This window comes from Cydia pomonella, chromosome 3 (genome assembly GCF_033807575.1).
Source record: "Cydia pomonella isolate Wapato2018A chromosome 3, ilCydPomo1, whole genome shotgun sequence".
NCBI classification, from domain to species: Eukaryota; Metazoa; Arthropoda; class Insecta; order Lepidoptera; family Tortricidae; genus Cydia; species Cydia pomonella.
Window position 1 is genome coordinate 16652382 of NC_084705.1, and position 22613 is coordinate 16674994.

Consider the following 22613-nt stretch of genomic DNA (forward strand, 5'->3'; position numbering starts at 1 on the left):
AAAATAATATTTAGGTTTCTAATATCATTTTTTTCTAAACTGAATAGTTTGCGCGAGAGACACTACCAAAGTGGTAAAATGTGTGTCCAAAGTGGTAAAATGTTGAACGAGATCTAGTAAGTAGTTTTTTTAATACGTCATAAAGGAACCCTTCATGGGCGAGTCCGACTCGCACTTGGCCGCTTTTTTTTTATTTGTTTACTGTCTGTCCGAACTGAAAATAATGACTAAATCTCAGGTAATTGACAGTGTTTTAACTGAAATAAGAAAGACCAAAATATTGAACTTTCTCAATTCAATTTTGAGTTGGACGCAGACTTCTATCGATTTGCTTAGTAGAGATTAATTTTTAGCAAGAATAAAGTATTTGTCGTCAGATATTTTAGTATTTATTGTTGTGCTAATACTGAGAGTGGTAGTTATTCAAATTTTAAAATCTTGACTTTATTTAAAATTGATATGATACAACTCACATGCATCTCGCGCGAGCAATGGTTTTATCATCAATATATCCAATAAGATAGAACGAAAAAAAAAATGTGAGTGTCGTGGAACACTCGGTTGGAACGAAGTATATAATTATTTATAAACGTAGTATATTATTGATTATCAAATACAAAAAAAAAACTTAATCGACAAAATAATAATCATTGAAACGTGTCACAAATCAGTTCATAAATACGACTTACAGGCAGGGATCGCTTACCATCAGGTCCGTCTGCTCGTTTGCCTCCTGTTTCATAAAAAAGGGAAAACATTTAAACATAAGAAAACATTTTTCTACAAGCTGAAACTGATACGCTTAGCTCGGCTGCACACTCGCTTAGTCAATCAAAAATATGATATTCAAGGGCAAAAAAATAATAATACAAAAAGTAAAATCTACATACACGTCCGGGATCGAACCTGGATCATTGCCGTTATCACCGGTTTCTAAGCGGCTGTTTGCGAACTGCGCCACTGGTAGAACATACGTAAGTCGGTGAAATTAGACTAGGTAAATTAGGTAGGTCTTGAGGAAGAAATTAAACAAAAGGGCCCTCTTTCTCGTGACAGAAAATTTTTACACTTTTTTCGCCTAGCCTATTTTTTTACAATTAACAATTTGTAGTTTCGATATTAAGATAACAATGCTTACATGATAAACTAATTACAATTTATATTTCAGTATTGTTCCACTTATCGAAAATTTCCAACTCAATGCGCTACCTAAGATGTCTATTTAGAATGTTGCAATTTTGCATAAAAACCTCTGAAAGTATAGATCATTGTTTGACGATACAGGAATGAACATAAAATAGTAGAACCAAGTTAGTTAACCAAGGGTGGGATGGTTACTTTTACCCGACTTAAACATTCTACTTTTCATTTCAACTATGAGGAAAGTCAACACACAAACAAGAAATGTAGGTTATGAGTTATGACTGAAATTGGCACCATTTACATTTTGATCGGAAAAAGTCTAAAACCATAGACAATCCGATCTTAAATTGGAATGTGTCTGAAACGGCCTTAATGTATACGCGCCTTACACTGAATGAATGAATGTTATATAATATTTTAAACATTCGTCGTGATTTATATTGATTTATTAACATTTTATGTTTATTACAATATTTATGTCAAGTTTGATTGCCCGATTCTTGCTTACTGGATAGGGCAAGTAAAGAGTGTAGCTGTTAATTTTATTGATTAGCTAAAGATATGTGTATGTATATATATATATACATATATTTAGCTATACTTATACTTATATTTAATATGTTCGTAGTTTTAATTTTAATCTATCTTAGTCTAAGTACTAACATAGTTTTTAATTATTCTAATTTCGAATTTGTACACTAACACCTATGGAGCTACTTGCTTCGAAATAAAGAATTTATTATTATTTCATATATTTCAATATTATTGTAAATACAAGTAGTGTAATTTATTAATAATGCAATGCAATTGACATTTAATTTCGATAATACTTGGTATGAAAATAAGCGAAAAAGCGAGCTAATTTGAGAGCTTTTAACTGAATAATATAGCATATATGGCTGTTAGCCGTTGCTCGATCTACAAATAAAAAAAATACTTCCCACCCTAGGGTGGGAAATGCAATTTTCCACCCGGCTATCCGCCTATGAAAGGTGAACTTTCCGATTAGGAGAGATGAAAATGTTTTATTTTTCCACTTTAATACCCAACCTTGCTTACCCGCATAAAACTGTTACATAGAAAATAATCCAACAGGTATTTGTCAGTACGTTGAGTTCATATTTTAAGTATGAATACCAAACAATTTCTGTTCGGTTAATTTGATTCATTTATATCAGACGACAAAAGTTCTTTGTGCTTCAAAACGTTTTAAAATTTTAGTTTAAATTTTTAAGCAATGGTTTTTCAAAATATTCCTTTAGAAGCGCTTTCCAGTGATCCGAAGTTTCTACCCGTCAATATATCAAGCATGTAGTTATTTCCTTTGGAAAGGTATAAGGGATAAATAAAACCCTCCAGCTTTGTTTACTGTTTCGTGACCCAGAAACAGATTTCTCTCATCCTCAGCGGCGTATTATGTTTCCATTAGAGCTTGTTGACTTAACCCTTCAAGAGAGCACAGTGACTGCGGTTTTGCCTGACTTCGCGAGCGGCGGGAGCACGTATCAAGGTTTTACGATGCAGAGGCACGCGGCGCTTCGCTGATTTATTTTCATTATCGTGTACAGCTGTGCCGCCGGCGATATTTTTCACCGACCCAGATTGCAAAAAGGGCTCGCGCCTAAAATTAATAAAGTAATGTCATGGCCTTTGCGGAAAATATGCTCGAGAGAAAAACCTTCACATTCATAAACACGGCCAGTTGGAAAGTTTTTCTTACCAATAAGTTTAGGGAATTCGATGCGGATGCAAAACCCGATGAGCTCCGCAGAGATATCTCATTGTATGACAAAGGCTGATGACCCACTGACCCAATTTTAGACTGCAGTCAGTTTATAGGTACCTTATTTGTTTCGCATTCTGGCTCTGATTCCTTGCAAACTTATTCAGATACATATTACGGCGGAAGATTAGATAACTTTTAGGAAATTTATTGCGTTCAACTTCTTTTACAAAATAGTTAAAAAATATATAGAATATGTCACGAAAAATCACGTTTACACCAGCTATTTACAAACTTACCAAACCGCCCAACATCTTCTATTACACCTTACGCAAGGGCTTTTATCTAACCCTCCGGTGCTACAACCTTGGCTGAAACGTTGTGATACAAAAGATATGAGCTCTTAGTCAGACGTGTCAGGTCAAGCTATATGAATATTGTTTTTTTTTTTTTTTTTTGCCACGACGGTGGCAAACAAGCATACGGCCCGCCTGATGGTAAGCAGTCACCTTAGCCTATGGTGTTGTTTTACTACTATATCAAGGCAGTTTAACGGCTGTTTTCTCGTAAATATAATCTTCTAATTTCTGGAACTAAAATTGCGACATATGCGCGTGTATTTGATTATTAGGTTATACAGAGTCCGCAAATTTCATTTTGCCGCATCTTAAGTACCTATAGGTATTGTTAACACTGGCCTACTAGGAAATCAATATAATAGCTTATAAATTAAATTCCTATATACAATTTGGCGTATATGGTATTGTATAATTTTGAAATCATACTCATTTTCGCATTAGGTACAAATTTACTAATGCACCTAGACATTTCAGTGCAATCCAATTATTACGAGTAGGGGTAGGTATTAGTCCTTAGTAGTTAAGCAATATATATATATATTTTCATTATTTATTTTAAAATGTAAGGAAAGTGGTTTTATCTATGATAAGAAACAGGAGATGGGAAAAAGAACCACTATTTTCTCATTATATGCCCTGTATTTGTAATTTAACAAATAAGCGCAGTAGTCAAATTTAACTGCTGAACTGCTCTAACTGCTGCTCTTAACTCACTTAATGTTGCTGCGAACGTTTCCTAAACGTCGCAAACACCGACACAAGTCTACGAGTAAGTATGGGGAAAATGAAAATGACAATCAATAAGTGCATAAAGATGTGAAGGAAAAAATAATTTCTACTTTTTACTGAAACAGCAATGCTTGAAATCGCACGAGATCATTCATATTTAAGGCGTCTTCTGCAAGCCTTTGATATTTCCTTTTACTAATTAAAAACGTACTTACCCGTTAGTGAATGCTTTGCGAGTGCACGACTTGAATATTGTATGCCTGCAGTGGCTTTGAAAATTAATGTTCGGCGCAGTTCTCGTTACGATTTTGAACAAATTCGGTAGAATATTAATGATTTGATTGAATTGAGTTGTGTAGCCGTTCAATTACAAAATTCAGGCAGCGTTTAAAGTCTAGTACCTAGAATTAGCCTATTTAATTACCTATGTAGGTTAATGTAGAAGAATGTCTCTTCTATTGTTTATTCTGCAAAGGATATTCTCAAATCCAGATATCAGATTGTCTTTGCTTAGCACAACTAGGTTAAACGACAGGCCTTAGTGCAGAAAAACAACCATGTTACGTACCTATAATGCAGCATATCTATATCTCATAATAAGATGCTAGTTTTATAGACAAATTAAAGTGTTTTACAGCTAACTGTGAAACACATTAACTTGTCTCAGGTTTGTGTCAGATTAGCCTGACATACGTTTTCTGAAAATACATAGAAAAATCTAGGTCAAACATTTGAAACATGTTTCACAGTTTCATTTATATATAACATCAGTTGCTTAATAAATACTAAAAAAAGTAAAAAAAAACACTCTTACTAATAGGCCGATACAGGTTTTCTGGGGTGACAAAACCAGCAGCGGTATCATGGTCGCATTTTAATCACCTGTCATGTCATGCGTCACTTTCGCACTTACATACCTGTTAGAACGTGAAAGGCAGGTTGACATATGATAAAGAGCCGACCATCTTAGCCATACAGCAGCGTCTGAACACTAAACAACGGGCTGCCGCAGGGTTCTGTCCTAGCCCCTCTCCTGTTTAATATCTAGGTCATGCATCTTCCCGATACTGTGTCACGTAAATACGGATATACCGACGACCTGGCTCTGATCACTCAATACTACAAAACGGATTCCACCAAACCAATTCAACAAAGAGACCTGGAAGCCCTCGATGACTTTTTCACCCAGTGGCGCCTCTGCCCTAACCTAAGTAAGACGGAAGTCTGCTGCTTTCAGAAAGCTTGCAGAAAGAACACTGACCGTCAAGTTTAATGATAATACTTAAACATAACCCACACACCAAGTACCTTGGAGTTACTCTAGAAGTCTAGACAGAATTCTTACTTACAACTGTTACCTACAAAAAGTATCAGCTAAACTGCAGATCAGGAATAGTCTAGTGCAAAAATTAACAGGAACAACTTGGGGAGCCTCTGCCTCATGTCTCCGAACCACAGCGCTGGCTCTGGTTTACTCGACGGCCGAGTACTGCGCTCCAGTCTGGATAAATAGTGTTCATACCTCAGCCGTCGACATGCAGCTTAACCAGACTCTCCGTATTATAACGGGATGCCTTAAGCCAACACCCATCCACTGGCTCCCCGCTCTTAACAACATAACCCCTGCGCAACTGCGAAGAGAAAAATGCCTCAAATGCGAACTAGTAAAAGCCCACTTAGTCCTGATCTACCTATTCACCAAGACCTCGAGTGCTTCGGAAGAAAACGTATGAAATCCCGAAACCCCCATGCATTACGAATGGGAAACTCCCTGGCCACCCGTACCCTGAAGGAGGCATGGACTGCAAAATGGGAAACCCTCAGAGACCAAGCAAACCCCTTCTCTGCTCTACCCCTGCGAGTACCCCCAGCAGGCTTCAAGGAACCCCGCCGGGTGTGGTCCGCTCTTAACCGCCTAAGAACAGGAGTTGGCAACTTACAGCCATTCGTGGCTCATTTGGAATATGCTCGCTTTGCAATGACGAGGTTCCGGAGTTCCATCCCCGAGTAATGAAAAACAGCGGCTACCACTGGTACAAATGGGGCTGGAGCTTCTCTCCTGCCTGTAACTGCGGGCACCTGGGACCAGACCATCAACCACATCATTCTGGAGTACCCCCTTACCAGATACACAGGCCATGTAGACGATTTTAAGATCCTATCAGAAGAAGCAGTCACGTACCTGGGAAGAGCGAAATTTTAACTACATTTTTCTATGTAATCCAGTGACATATACATATTTCATACCATAAATAAATCCAAAAATATATAAGGTAAGTATAACGTTTATCACGATATATTGTGAAGTCACACCATACATATATTTTACATACGTACGTACGTTGTTTGGGTACCATTCTGATACGGAATTCTAAAAAATAACAAATGTCTACCGTCTCAGTACCAAACTTAAGATTAATAAAATGTCACATTTCAATTTATCATTAAGGCTGTTAGGCGTCATCACGCCTAACCTCTGCTTCTCTGTTCGTAAGCAATTTTCACTACAAAGTGGATAAACCACGTAATCGAGCGTAGCGCATAGCTCTCGCTGGCAGTGGATGCGTATTGGTACAAAACTTATGATTTCGGAACATAGTGGACAGTTTTACCCGCTGCCGTTTAGTCCTGCCCATACATTTGTAATGAATAATGATTGAGGGACATATATGAGCCACACGATATCAATTCAATTCTACCTACATACATATGTCTATTGTGTATTTATGCGTAGATTTGAATATCCCAGGCCTAACCGCTAAGACCCGAAACTGCGGCTTGCCACAGACTAGACAAGTGCCGCTGGGACTGCCATAACTTCGTAGACCCTATTATTCCAATATCTCTCTCTGTCCACGTACCTACGTGAGACCCTTATTTATTGACTCTGGCTTATGTACGGTCACGTCTGAAAATATCGATACGAAAAAAGTGCCAAAAATATGTATACACGACTTTATTGCCAATATAATAAGGTAGTATATACATATTTTTGGCATATTTTTCGTATCGATATTTTCAAAGTGACTGTATGAATGGTTTTTTCTACTTCTATTTCCTTGCCTGTTTCGAATTTTTAAATTTTGCTTGCTACGAGTATAGTGATTCCGTCATTCTGTCTGAATTATTGGAGTATCCGTTCTTAGCTGTCTAATCGTCTAATTATATAAACGACTTGGCAGACAAACTAGTCCAAGATGGACATATAATTTTGTATGCGGACGATACTGTAGCATTGTTTACTACTGTACAGGATCAGCTTGTCTGCTTCTCAAAAAAACAGAACCTCATAAAAATCGTAACCTAAGATTTCACGGATGTAACTATACCTTTTTACTACCTAGAAAAAAGTCATTTTATTAAGTAAATTACACCATTTCTTGATATAAAAATATTGACTTGTATTTTTATTTAATATTTTACACATCAGGATTGAAAGAATAACTTAAGTTAATTAGCCCACTTAACGCTATACAAATGACAATAAACATATCTCCTCGTCTATAAAATTTTGCAAACGCGTATAGGGAAAATGGGTATGCTTTAATTTTTTTTAAATAGGTAAACATTTAAACTTTTAAAATAATATTTATTTGAAAACTTCTGTTCGCTCTATTTTCTTGGCATCATAATTTTTTGAATCAAGATCTATAATTATGTTCAGACACAGATATATTATGCTACTTACTTGAATGTTCATGCCAACTCATGAACGAATCTTAAAATAAGAGATTTGATTATATGGTCTCTTTCGGTGGTATGAACAATTGAAAAACAACTACAAAATAACAAATTTGTTACATCTATCAATGTTAGAGATGCGAAATTCAAATGAGTAGTTAACAGTGACACGAGAAACTTTACAAATATCAAACCTTCTTTCATAATGTCTGCTACTTTGTTCTGTGCTGTTTTTCTAAAGCTAAAAAAGTACAACACGCATATTTATCTTGTAGCAAATTAGTCTGCATTCAACAACAACGGACAAAATCAATCAATACAAATTCAATTGAAAAATCTACCACCGTCAAAACTTTCACACTTTACACATACGTCTTGCGTTACGACAAATACGTCAATTGCTAATTTGTGAATAGACCTCCCGATTCTCATAACTTGCTATGTAACCTTTGTGTTGAACTAGAAGTCAAATAGTCTAAAATCGAAAACCAATCGCTGCTACAAGACCAAGTCAGTGCAATTGTTATTTGTTCAACTGGTCTCGCGGTTACTACCTGAGTAGAAAACTTAACTCTATTGTGAAAGTTTCCTATTTAGAATCTTACCAGTATTATTTCAAAGTACAGCAATATTAACAGAATACGTACATGGGCTGCTGGTGAAATTAAAAATGTATATTGTTTATTTGGTTCATTTCAACGTGCCGTGTCGTTATTGATGGTTTTTGAAAAGGTCGCTCATTATAATTTTATAGTTAAGTGATGAAGTCTTACGAGTGTTTTTGGCAGTGTTATGGATCTATAAAATTTGCGAAAAGAACTAGCTATTGACATTTTTAATAGTTGCAGTGTTACCAAAACTAAGCGTTGTTATAATTTTAAACAAAAGGCAAACAGCTAAATAAAACGCAAAGTGTATTTGTGTAAGCGATTCGGATGAGAGGATGCGCGGCTGGCGTTTATCCGCGCGGCGGAGACGCTAGCGGAAGCGGTCGCATCGAGCGGAAAGGGTGTCGGGCCGCGAGCGCGACGACTGGTGCCCGCACGAGGCGCGGCGTCATGCGCTGACGTGCCCCAGGCGCTGCGCGTGTTGTGGCGCGGCGCGATGCCCCCCTGGGCCTGGTCTCGGGGCTGACATGGAGGAAGGCGGCTATTGGCGGCCATCTTGCTCGACGCTGTCGCTTGCTGAGCACCATGGCAGCGCCACACACCTATGTGCGCGTCACGCGCCACAGCCCGCGCGGCTTGCTCACCGCCACCCGCCCCACGCCCATCACCCGCACGCGCACCAGCACGCACACGCGCACCATCTGCCGCAACACACTCACGCGGCGCACACTTCGCATGCCTCAACGTCGTGCCCCGTACACAGCCCATTCAGGCAACCCACGCCCGAATATTGTGCAGCTCATTCACAGGTTAGATTTCTTTCCTATCCCTGAAACTGTTTTTCAATGTTTTTCAAAGGGACGTAGATGCGGCAGAATAGATGACCCTGAATTGGAGAAACATGGTTGGTTACTTCCCTGATTTTCCATTTCTGGATCTCCTATACTGCTTGAAATATCAAACGCTTCAGTGGTCACGCAAGACGACGGAGTAGCAACGTGGGACACGTAGCCGTGATCGATTTTCGGCGCCAAGTCACGCGGTTGCGGCATCTGCTTTGATTATAGAGGAAGGAACAGCTCCAACGAATGGGGACAACATTTTCAATGATAGCTATTTTGAATATTATTGTTATAAGTAAGATAATTATTGGAAAATGTTGTTTTTTTCATTTGTTACTAAATTATTTATGACTAAATTGCTGCAGTTTAACAATGTTATTACCCTAATTTATAAATGTATATTTTCTTAAAATGTTATGTCTTTCTGAATATTACGAATGTCATCAGGTTTGCCATAACAATTTATATGATATGTTGTTATTAAGATAAATAATGCTAATAACAGTAATAACCCGTCACAGTACTGCAGCTGGTCTTGATAGATGGTGTCTTCGTCCGTAATACACATAATGGACGGGATCGATTCGCGAAGCTAACCGGTAACGGGTTCCTTTGCAAAGCATCTTCGCGGTATTCTTAATTATTTATTCTCGCTTTATTTCTTTTTTTGCCTTAACTTAAAAACCATAAACATTCCTCTTTTTCTTCGATCGGGTTATTACAACTATACTTACTTATTACATCGTATTAAATCTAAAATAGTATTTAATACAATCAGTTGAGTGCCATGTTAAGGGTTATGAGCCACGAGAAGGAAAAGCTTGATTATATCACTATTGTATACAATATTTTTCCTACGAATCAACAAAAATAATACTTTAAACTGATAATCAGTTTTTTTGTGTTTTTTATTATTATTATCTAATAGGTATTTTAAAGGGGAACGAAAATGTAATTATTTTTGCGCTACGACGCACGGTTTATGAGATACAGCCCTATAAAGATTTCTGCATGACTAAATAATTTCCCCTGGCCCCTATAACATGCCGACATATGACGAGTGACAATTGTTAATTGACACGTAACAAGTAACAATTTCGTAAACTGTTTTTGTATAGAAGTGCTTATAATATGGCATTTTGTTAAAATTGTCTATCTTTCATGTTATGACAATGATTTGGTGAAACAAGAATCATTGTTACAAGTTGACATATTTGTCAATTATGATTCAATGCTAGTTAAGGAAAATTTAAGAGATTTAAAGCGATTTTTATTTGTACCCTAAAAGCGAATTTAGGGTACGAAGTTTTGCCACCCTTTATTTTCAATGAACTGCAACATAGATAACGGGGGTTGCTAACAACGAAAACACTACAATTGTAACTCAAATCTGATACGGTTCCTATCTCATGTCAAGAATTACCGACAAATATGTCGACTTGTAAAAATTACTCTTGTTTCATAAAAGTATTGTCATTAAATTTAAGATGGACAACTGTACTAAAATGACTGTCATGTGTATTAGGTTACCGTTTACGAGTTATTTACGAAAAACTAAAAAGGGACCTTTATACGAAATCTTAATTCAACCATTACAGTCGAAGAATAGGAAAAACATCGTGAAGTTGGTAATTTTTGTGGCTATACCTATTGTTTATATTTTACAAGAATTTCTCGCACACACACATCAGCAATGTATTGTATCAGCAATGAACGCTTTATTTTATTTTTGAATTAGAACTCTACCGCAACGCCATATCCCTCGCTAGATACTGGCACTTATGTAGATGGAAACACCCTCCGTGTGGCAGTTGGGCTGCGCCTGGGGGTTTCAATCTGTGCACCGCATAAATGCCACTCTGGGAGTGACGTGGACCAGCGGGGGCGTCATGGTCTATCTTGCCAGCGAAGCGCGGGGCGATTGTCACGTCACGCCGCGCTCAATGTCATTTTCCGCAGGTCTCTTTTCATCGTTAACGTGCCAATGCCGGAACGATAGCAAGATACCTGATGGTATGTCGCTGATACCGTGGAGGATGGGACGAGTGTTGGTGTGGGGCGCTACCTGTGTGGACACACTGGCACCGTCTCACCTTCACGGTACTACAAAGAAAGCGGGTGCGGCTGCCAAGACTGCCGAAGCGCTCAAAAGGCGGATATATGGGGGTCTCTCTTTTTATGGGCTGAATGAACGCAACATGCGGTCGACAACCCGCCTGTTTCCGGCAGGCGTCCCTACACTACATCTGGGGGGTCTTAACACCAATTACAACTTGTTACTTTCGGTATCGAGACCCCCGGGAACTCTGAGCTTGTTTACGGATTTGGTCAAACGGCTGGTTGATGTTACTGGGGACAAAAGAGGTGGCAGCTTCCTCGCTCAACGAATAGGCGTTGCAAATCAGCGAGGAAATGCTACCAGAATCTTTTGCACTATATTCTTTAGATATAGATTTTTAGTTATTAATTAGTTATTCTAATAATTTAAAATAAATCAAAAGACTCTACCTACTTGCATGTAGTTGACAATTATCGTGTTTGTGATAATAATAATGTTACCGTCCGATGGTAAAGTCGTCCTAGTTACTAAATAATATACAAAAAATAAAAATATGTCATATTGATACCGTCACCATAACATGTTGTTAGTTAACTAATAAGGTACCATATTTTATTCCTTAAAGATAAGGTACCTATATATATGACAAAAATTGCGACCGCATGGAGGGGACCACCAGGCAAAAGAAAGCAAAGGAGACCCCGAAATCGGTGGGAGGACGAAATCAAGCATACAGCGGGTCCAAAATGGATGAAAACTGCAAAATCCAGAGACGATTGGTTCACCTTGGAGGAGGCCTTTACCTGCAGAGGGGTTCTTGCTGAATAACTCACAGCAAAAAGAAACAAATCATAACGCTATCATAATATTTTTTATAATAATTATTAGTTACCTTAAAAATTACTAACACACTTTTTTCACGATACTTACCAACTAACAATACTACTTTTTGTAACTAAATATAATATTACTGTAAATTTAACTCTGTAAGAAACAAAGGTTTTTTTTTTATTTTATTTTTTATATGACCAATTAGTTGGATAACTGCTCCCAGAGATATCCCTTTCTACAGAATAAGCTGCCTTGGTTACACTCGTAGCTACATTCAATCTCAACTCGACTGTAAGACTTACAGCTTTTTACTTGTTCCGTTGCTGATGGGAAAAAACACTAAAGCTACAATAAAAATAAATACGTTAAAATATCGTATCAGTTTGTTTTCAGATTATTAAATCCCTTCACGGCCTTGAACAGGCACCGCGAGCATGGAACAAAAAGTTAAACGAAACGCTTTTAAAAATAGGTTATATATGGTAGAAAGTAGGAAAGTTTTCAAATATAAATTAAAATGGTGCCAGGATAATGAAGAATCAATTAAAATGAATATTTTAGCTTTAAATAGAAAATATAACAATTTTTCAAAATTTTGGAAAAATACCAAAGCTTTAGATTATAGATCAAAACTACCTTTAAGTATAAATAAAATCATTGACCCTAAAGAAATAGCCAACCAGTTTGCGCATCATTTCAAAGTAGACCCGCCAGCCGACGTCGGCAATGCGCCCGCTCCCCCCCGCCCTGTCCAGGGGAACTCCCCTGTTCCAAGCGAGATGAGTCAGTTTACTCCAAAGGATGTCGCGGATGTTGTAAAACGTATGAAGAGGGGCAAGTCTCCGGGACATGACGGGTTAAGCGTGGAGCACATACTATATGCTAGCGATGAGATGCCGAGAGTACTGGCTATTTTATTTAATCTATGTATCCAGTTTAGCTACCTACCTGAAGCATTAATGAAAACTATAGTTGTCCCTATAGTCAAAAATAAAAGCGGTGATCTGTCTGACCTAAAAAACTATAGGCCAATATCCCTGGGCACAATTATTGGTAAAGTGTTTGAGAGGTTGTTGCAGCCCGAACTGACGAAAAACATAAGGTTGAATGACGCGCAGTTTGGTTTTCGTACCGGCCTATCGACCGAGTCCGCGATACTTAGTCTCAAAACAATAGTTAACTATTATATCAGTAAACATACATCTGTGTATGCATGTTTTCTAGATTTGAGCCGTGCCTTCGACCTAGTAAATTACAAACTACTGTGGACTAAGCTCTTGGAATCAAACGTGCCGGTAGACACGGTCAATGTCCTAAGGTATTGGTACGAAAACCAAACAAACAACGTGAAATGGGGCGACACCCTCTCGTACGATTATAGGCTAGAGTGTGGTGTACGTCAAGGGGGCATAACTTCTCCGGACCTATTTTGCCTCTACGTCAATGGTCTGATTGAGGAGCTGAGAGGTACCAGGACGGGTTGCCATGTTGCTAATATATGCGTTAACAACCTGAGCTATGCCGATGATATGGTGCTTCTCAGCCCCTCAAGCCAGGGTATCCAACAATTGCTTACTATTTGCGAAACATTCTCGAAACAGCATTATCTAAAATATAATATTTTAAAAACAGAAATGCTTGTTTTCCGATACGGCAAGGGTCCGGAGGTAGTTCCGCCAGTTTATTTGAATGGTTCGCCGGTTCGGGTCGTAACATCTTTCAAGTACTTAGGCCATTTTCTAACGGAGAACCTTCGCGACGACATGGACATGGAGCGAGAGCGCCGTGCGCTCGCGGTCCGCTGTAACATGCTGTCGCGAAGATTCTCCAAGTGCACCACGGACGTAAAAACTACTCTATTTAGGGCATTCTGCCAGTGCTTTTATACATGCTCACTATGGTGTAACTACACCAAACGCTCATATAACGCGCTCAGGGTTCAGTATAACGATGCGTTCAGAATACTCATGAAACAACCTCGCTACTGCAGTGCTAAGACCATGTTTGCTGATGCGGGAGTACCTGATTTTTATGCAATCATGCGGTCACGCATAGCTTCGGTCTGGGCAAACGTATGGCAAAATTCGCAGCAAAATGATATTCTGGCGCTGTTTACTGTCAACCCGAGCAATAAGATCCTAAAGCACTGGACAGCCGTGCACCTGGACGAAAATGGTAAATAATATATAAATGTATATAACAAAGGATCTGTCTATAGCATGTGCTTAAATTTATGTTTAATTTTATGTTATTGTTTTATTTATTTAATTGTATTGTATGAGTTTTTAAACTTGAAATAAAGAATTATTATTATTATTATTATTATAGGAACTCCTTCCGAGCCTTGCGTAACTTTTTGGTAAGGAACTCGTGATATTGGGTATCTTTGTCGATGACATTATAGTATTCTTTAAATCAGATTCAACGTTTGGCACTGTCAAAAACGATTTGTCGAAATTTTTTTCACTAAAAGATCTCGGAATATTAAAATGTTATTTAGGATTGCAAATCGAATGTAATTCCGAGTGTATTAAAGTAAACCAGCGAAATTATATTCTCTCAATATTGGAAAAGTTTAACATGAAGGATTGTAAGACTGTGGATACTCCTTTAGTTAAAAAGAATATGGAAAGAAGAACTGATGGTCAAGTAGGTGAGTCTTATCCGTATCAGAACTTATTAGGGTGTCTCATGTATCTGACGGTAAACTCACGACCCGACATCGCTTACTCTACAAGCTATTTAGTAGTCAGTTTAATACGTGTTTTACTAAGGAACACTGGAATGCTGCCAAAAGGGTTCTGCAGTACCTGAAGGGTACTTTAAACTATTCCTTGGTTTACAGGAAGAGTGGAGAACCTTTAAAAGGCTTTTGTGATGCGGACTGGGCAAATTGTCCGATTAACAGAAGGTCGTACACCGGATACACCTTCAAGTGGAGGTCCAGTATCCTGGGAGTCCAAGAAGCAGCCTACAGTGGCCTTATCATCAGCCGAATCGGAATACATGGCACTAGCGTCTGCCCCGAAGGAAGCATGCTACTTACGTCGGTTTATCTATGAGATAACAGGTAAATTGCATATAGTTAACTTAGCTTCTGACAGTCAGAGTGCCATCAACCTCGTTCGAAATCCTGTACACCACAACAGGACGAAGCATATAGACATCAGGTTTCACTTTATTAGGGAAAAAGTGTCAAATAATGTTGTTAAATTAGAGTATATCAAAAGTAGTGATATGCCTGCCGATGTACTTACGAAGCCACTAGGACCTATAGTACATAAACGGTGTATACTTAACTTAGGATTAGAAACTTAAGTTTTTCTTTTATTTTGTGTTTGTCAGGCACAACTTCGATTAAGGGCGGCTGTTGCAGTATGTAACCTCTTTTGTGCTGACAAATATTTAGTTTTCTAGTTCTATTTTCTATTTTTGATATATTTTTGATTTGCTTAGTTACCTCTACTTCGAATAAAAACACTCATGTCATAAACATCTCTTTTAACTCTATTTTTACAAATACCTAATTTCTACAACAGTTTCATCCGCTACTTTTGATGCTGACTGTACTACCTAATCAATGTAGTGTAAAAAGACATAAAGTACTTGGGTTTAGCTTTTAGTTAAGTATTTTCATATAATAATAATGTGTATTGCTATGTGTGTTCTCATCAATAAATATAATATCATTCAAGTATAAACAATCAATTCTACAAATTAAATATATTCATGAATCATGACATAAGTAATATCTATTTTGTTATCTGTTGAAGTTACCTAACATTTTTACATTAAAAAACATTAAAAAACTTTATTACACGATAAGCATAAATTACAAAGACAACATTTTGTAAACAAGTGTTAATTTAATAAAGAGTTGGCTATAGTAATATTAGGCTAATCTTTAAATACAATACATTTAGGGGTATTGGGGGTCCCCGCACTAGGCAAGCCTGTACCGCGGGGCCCACTTATGATGTGTTTTATACATTGTTTGGACGGCTGACAAGTGATTTCTTCAAATTTTCATCTGTAAATTTTGAAGAAATAACTTGGGAACTATTACGCCTCTCGGTGAGAATGGATTGCTGGACTTGTATTCGTATTTTTTATATACCACGTCGGTGGCAAACAAGCAAACGGCACACCTGATGGTAAGCAGTCACCGCGGCCTATGGACGCCTCCAACTCCAGTGGTGATACATGCTCGTTGTTGACCCTTTAACTCATTATATCATCTATTATATACATATTTCTATTTTATCTATTTTCCTGGCCACTATATTAATATATCTTACCGCAATTACTTGTGCAACCTTTTTGACATCATTTGTTGCGTTCTCAGATAGTGTTCACGTCTGACGACTATCCTGTAATTTACAAAGAGTTGCACAATTTCGCAATCTATCGATTTATATAATCTAATCTGGTTCATATTTGCTTATGTATATAGTAATCTGATTATTAAAAGCGAAGCTTATTAAACTATGTATTTATTGATTATTTAATAGTTTTTTGGGTATTATATGAGGCAAAACACTTGGGACTAAACTTATGAAAGGCTATGTACCTAATTACAAACAAAAGATAAATTTGGCGTTCCGGGAATGTGGGAACGGCGCAAGAAAGGGTAGGGATCGTTAGTGCGTTATTAAGTTTTATATGCTAACCCCTGTCAAAAGTAACATATGTATATTTGTGGCTTAGTAACATCTACTTAAAGTTGTATACGGGTCACGGTTGGACTTGCGATTCTGAAATCGTACTTACCTTAATTTGAATAGCGTTATTTAACCAGGAAACGCTGAATTACTGATGATTTCTTGAGTTTAAATAGCCGACACTACACACCATTAACAAAAACGAAAACATGTAATACTTATATTTCTTCATATTTATTAAATTAATACAATTTGGTCCTATTTTGTTACTTACGTTTATCTTCTTCTGAATTAATATTAGGTATGTCGTAAAACGCCCCCGCCTGCCCGTTGTCTACCATAGTCTAAGTTATGTGTTTAATTTGTATGACATTATAGTCTTTAAATATTAGTGAGCAATAAAGAATATTTGTATTGTATTGTATGTCGTAAAACGGGCTGAGGGTTCCACAGCGGTCACAAAACAGCATTACGAGTATTTTTAATTTATTGGACTATACCTATTTATCTTAAAAGTCGGTCCTGCACTTTAAAGCTTTACGGTTTCATACAAAGTTTTGATAATAGTATTATAAAACGTAGTGGACGACCGCTTTTCATTATAAACGTAGTCCCCTTTATCATCCCTGGATATCGACATTATGATTATGAAAAAGATTACTAAAATGTATTGTCTATTGTATATTAACCATAGCTGTTTAACTTTTTTCGATATTTGATTATTATGAGAGGTTAGGAGCGAAAGAAAAATTGGAATACCAATTTTTAAAGCTGTACGGAGAAGCGGTCACGTAACTTCCTCCTTTCATCTTAAATGAATTCAATTTTTCACCAATAGCTGGAAAACAACAGAGGTATAATATACTCAGATATTCGAATTTAAACTGTCGTGAGACATACTAACATAATCATAAACCATTTATTTCCTGGTAAAACTTAAATTACATACAGTAGGGCTAATATGGTCGGCTCTTTATCATTTGTCACCATGCATGTCACGTTCTAACAAGTATGTAAGCGCGAAAGTGACGGCCATAGTGACAAGTGATAAAAATGGAACCTAATATTACAAAAAAATAAGACTAAAACATATTGATATTGTTTACCACGAAATGGGCTCGCCCTCAGCTCACATCAAACTAATTTTTACGGTTTATATGAGTATATAATCGTGTTTTTAGTCACTGTTAGTGCTTGAGAAAGGATACCTAGTCTCTCCGAAACATGTCGCCGGACTTACTAAAAACACGTGAGTGTAAACCGTAAAAATTAGTTTAATGTTTACTCAGATATTGTTTCAGAAGTCCTTAACTATATATTCATTTTTTTCCGTTATTTTTCACATTTAGTGTGTGTTCATATGTATAATACTTGCCGCTGTTTGGTTTCACAACAATTAGACACATGCGTATGCATCATGTATGGCGTGATAAGCAAATACTCCTTTTGCGACCGCCAACATATATTTGAGGCGTATTCTGATTGTAATAACAGGTTATGAATTTATTCTGTATTTGTTATGGATATGATCTGTCAGTGTCAATAGTGGTTTTTCTGGTTTATGAAATGTTGTCGCAGCTTACTCTAGTATAAATTAACTGCTTTTCTATTGCACACTACTGTAGGTTTGTATGTAGGTCTTAACCATACATGTAAAGTACAGCAAAAAGTAAAAAAAAAAAACAAATATTATAGGACATTATTACACAAATTGACTAAGTTATGCGTTAGATCCAAAATAGAACTTCGAATGTGGCTTTCCATCAGAGAAGGGTTCTTATATGCATATGAAGCATTTTCTGAAAGCCACAAATAATGTACAAATTACAACACAATTCAACTTCATTTTTAGGGTTCCGTAGCCAAATGGCAAAAAACGGAATCCTTATAGATTCGTCATGTCCGTCTGTCTGTCCGATTATGTCACAGCCACTTTTTTCCGAACTATAAGAGCTATACTGTTCAAACTTAGTAAGTGGATGTATTCTATGAACCGTATTAAGATGTTCACACAAAAATAGAAAAAAAAAAAACAATAAATTTTGGGGTTCTCCATACTTAGAACTGAAACTCAAAAAATCTTTTTTCATCAAACCCATACGTGTGGGGTATCTATGGATAGGTCTTCAAAAATGATATTGAGGTTTCTTATATCATTTTTTTCTAAAATGAATAGTTTGCGCGAGAGACACTTCCAACGTGGTAAAATGTGTCCCCCCCCCCCCCCCCCCCCCCCGTAACTTCTAAAATAACAGAATGAAAAATCTAAAAAAAATATATGATATACATTACCATGCAAACTTTCACCGAAAATTGGTTTGAACGAGATCTAGTAAGTAGTTTTTTTAATAAGTCATAAAATAAAATTTTTTTTTTTTTCGTCAAACCCATACGTGTGGGGTATCTACGGATAGGTCTTCAATAATGATATTGAGGTTTCTAATATCATTTTTTTCTAAACTGAATACTTTGCGCGAGAGACACTTCCAAAGTGGTAAAATGTGTGTCTCCAAAGTGGTAAAATGTTGAGGAAGATCTAGTAAGTAGATTTTTTTTTAATACGTCATAAATGGTACGGAACCCTTCATGCGCGAGCCCCACTCGCACTTGGCCGCTTTTTTTTTAGTGTTCGTGAACTGAAGTTTCAATTGTCCAACCCCAATTTTACCTTACTTTGAACCTATCGGGCCGATTCGAACTTTAGGATACAATTTCCTAAAGATACGATATGGATTAGATATGTCAGTGTCAAATGTAAGTAACTGCTTTGACAAATACAGAAAAGGGTGATGATTATATAAAACTATGAAAAAATATAAAATAACCTTCAATACAGTAAAGTACTCTGTCATTACCTGCGTACATCTTGTCCCGTACGCTCATGAAGCCTTTATTAAACGCCCTTTGTTAACATAACGTAACGTTAAGTGTACTTTGTTTTGCTGGATTGAAAATAAAATAAATCTTCTATTTCTTAAGCATCTATAGAAATATTTTCAATAATATAGAATAAAAACACATATTGTTTTTATAATTCCCTTGAATATACCACTGACAAAGCGATCTAATAACAACAAGAACAAGAACAAGCTCCTTAAAGTCGCTATTAACGTCAGTGTGTTACCCTTGCGTGTTAATGACGCCCAAGTAATCGCAATTTAAGTTAGACGACTGTAGCCGTAACTTTAATTCGATTTTATACCCACTGAGTTGATTATTCTCAAGCCGACGAATGATTCTTAACCATCAGCACTTTACTTGATTGAAGTAACATTTCTTTGCTTTAAAAATCTCTTCATTAATTTTCGTCCCTATTTGCACCTAAAATTGAAATATATTTCTTGTTTTTCAAAACACACAAGAACTCCGGCCCAACAACAAAATAAAATCAGAATTCACTGTCATTTATATATTATTTGATTGTTCAGTTTCTATGGCAACGCCTCTGGTTCCCATTGTTCCCGAGTTATTGATTAATTGCTGAACACGTTATCTTGTAGAGCAGTTTTAGGGACCAATTAGCGATTTTCTCAGGCTGTTGGTTTTATCAATACTGTATAAATAAAATAAAAAGGAACACGTTTTCTCAAATAAGTTTAGTATCTACTTCTATGGTGGCAAAAAGACAGGATAATAAAATGGATGTTACCTGTGTTTGCTATAGGTACTTAATTATGGTAATACTTTATTGACATTGACAATTATTTGTACGCATTTTCTGAATCTGTCGGTTACAAGTTCGAAACAAATTATGCGTTCTGAGACGCTCGAGTGACTACAGAAATCCCCTTTGGGCTCCCGTACCATTATATGTTATATGGCAACAATTTTGCCTGTCGAATAAGCTATTAGTTTCAAACTGTCATTTCATTTCGTAGTCATTTCATAGACGTTTTTAACACGCCTCTGCGGGTCGGAGTATAATCTACTTTCTATTTTAAAAGCGCCGTTCTGCAATGCTAAATAAAAGAAAATACGAGTATACAATGCTTAGCCTAAATATAAATATATGATTTATTTAAGTTATATTTTAATGCTGAAAATTGAAGTAAGACACATTGAACAAAACCGTAGATAATTTAGCCGAAATGTATAGCAAGCAAACTCCTTACTTTATGGTGTACCTACATTATTAAATTACATTTTTTGAAATTTGAAATACGTATACACATATTTACGTTTTTGTCACAAAAATCAATCAAACAACTACGAAACATTGAGCAATATTAAGTGTAAGACATAACATATAGACATTTGTTTACGTTCGTAGTATGTTACCTGTTCTACGTTAATAATTAACGACAAAATAATTAATTCCACTGCGCTGTGGTAGTAATCAACCAGTTATGCCTTTCTAAACGAAATTACTTAGATTTGATATCGTCGAGTCATAAAACTAGTGAATGCGAGTTATGTGTATGATTGATTTAATGCAATTTACCGACAGTATTGACCAAACAACGATTTGGCTGCAATGTCTCTGTTTTACTTGTTCATTTTATTGGCAGCAGGTTTAGCTCATGCTAGACATGATTATGTTAAAGACGGGCGTGAGTACCCAAACTCGTTACTTAATTTGTTTTTTATCATGCTTTAGTAACAAAATGAAATAGAGCCAGCTGAATGACACATCCAGACAGACAGACGGACAGCGTAACATAAGCAATAGGGCTCCGACGATGGTTACACTTCCACAAACTCTTCAATTAAATTGTATTCCATTTTCAGGTAATGTGGACGGTCCATTCCCTTCTAACCTAAGAAATATACCATACTTCTGCTATCAAGCGCCTTCGAAAGGACCTTGTGGTCTTATGTTGAATTCTTGGTTCTTCGATATTGTCACTAGAAAATGTATGCCGATGTACTACTCGGGATGTGGGGGCAACGAAAACAGATTCGAGTCTAAAGCCGAGTGTCGAGCGTATTGTGAAGGCACTAAACCATTGTAGCATTTAAATAGACATAAGTACTTACAATCGGAAACTTGCTGCTATACGGCGTTTATTTTCCCACTAAACTCTTACACTACTAAAAACTTGTTTAGTAAAAAAACGTTTTTTTCTTAATACGAGTAAATTTAATTAATGGACGTGTAAAGCCCGATTTACAGGCGTGGTAAGCCTCGACAAGTCTCACACTTGGAGCAACCGAAATTGCTATCTCATTCCACCGCATAGCTGCGTCGCCTTCGTCCTGCCGAGACTTGCCATGCATGTAAACCAGGCATAACAATTGTACCTCATTCTTGGGTTTCATAGAAACAAAAACTATTTTGACGTTGATATTTATCCCCACATCACTGTTTCGAACAAAATATACTCCGCGAATGGAAAGTAAATAATACTTGTGAAGTAATGGAGCGGCGCGAATAATTATTAAGCTTTTGTGTCTGTGGAGAGTGGATGAAAGGGTGAAATTAATGTATACGTTGGAGTTTAACTAATTGTAATTATTGAATTTGTTATGGCCGTTACCATTTGTCTAATCAGTGTTCCAGCGTTTTTATAAAAATCTGTTTTAGAGCAATATTTTACAGAACCCATGGATATGAACAAATAACGACATTGGCATTTAATAAGTATCCTAGGCTAGTATTCTTACCGGTGGCTAGAGACTAGGTAAGTATTTTCCTAATAGGTATGTGCTACATATATGAATTGATGGCGGTATAAAGTGGTGAACGTCGAGGGACTTTTTACACTATCGGCAGCAACTTTTTCCTAAACCTACCCCCGCCAAGTCGAGCAAAAAAGGTGCACGGCCGTACCATCCTTTTCTCGAAGCAGTTCAGGCCATTTTCGACCCCCCCAAAAATTCGTTGTGGATAAAACTAGAAGCCTGAATTTTCAGTAACCAAGCAGGCATTGTATAAACACAGTATATTTCAAATTTATTTCAATTTGAACCAGTAGTGTAACAATTATAACTAGTCAAAGTTTCTTAATTTTGTCACTCACTCACTGACTGACCGATC

The 22613-nt window shown here is 36.9% G+C and overlaps 2 protein-coding genes across 6 annotated transcripts in view; both read left to right on the plus strand.

The window, feature by feature from the left end:
• LOC133516187 (peripheral plasma membrane protein CASK) overlaps window positions 1-22613 on the plus strand; it is a 381125-nt gene that overhangs the window by 109620 nt on the left and 248892 nt on the right. The gene's annotated exons all lie outside the window — the stretch shown is intronic.
• LOC133516199 (amyloid-beta precursor protein-like) lies at window positions 21019-21728 on the plus strand. The gene is made up of 2 exons (XM_061848997.1): window positions 21019-21186; window positions 21365-21728. The coding sequence occupies exons 1-2, from the start codon at window positions 21111-21113 to the stop codon at window positions 21586-21588; spliced, it is 300 nt and encodes a 99-aa protein (XP_061704981.1). The 5' UTR covers window positions 21019-21110; the 3' UTR covers window positions 21589-21728.

Bases quoted from the DNA above. Each gene is read 5' to 3' on its own strand.
- LOC133516199 (XM_061848997.1), top strand. From the start codon at position 21,111: ATGTCTCTGTTTTACTTGTTCATTTTATTGGCAGCAGGTTTAGCTCAT. The intron at 21,187-21,364 runs GTGAGTACCCAA...TTCCATTTTCAG, and splicing joins TGATTATGTTAAAGACGGGC to GTAATGTGGACGGTCCATTC.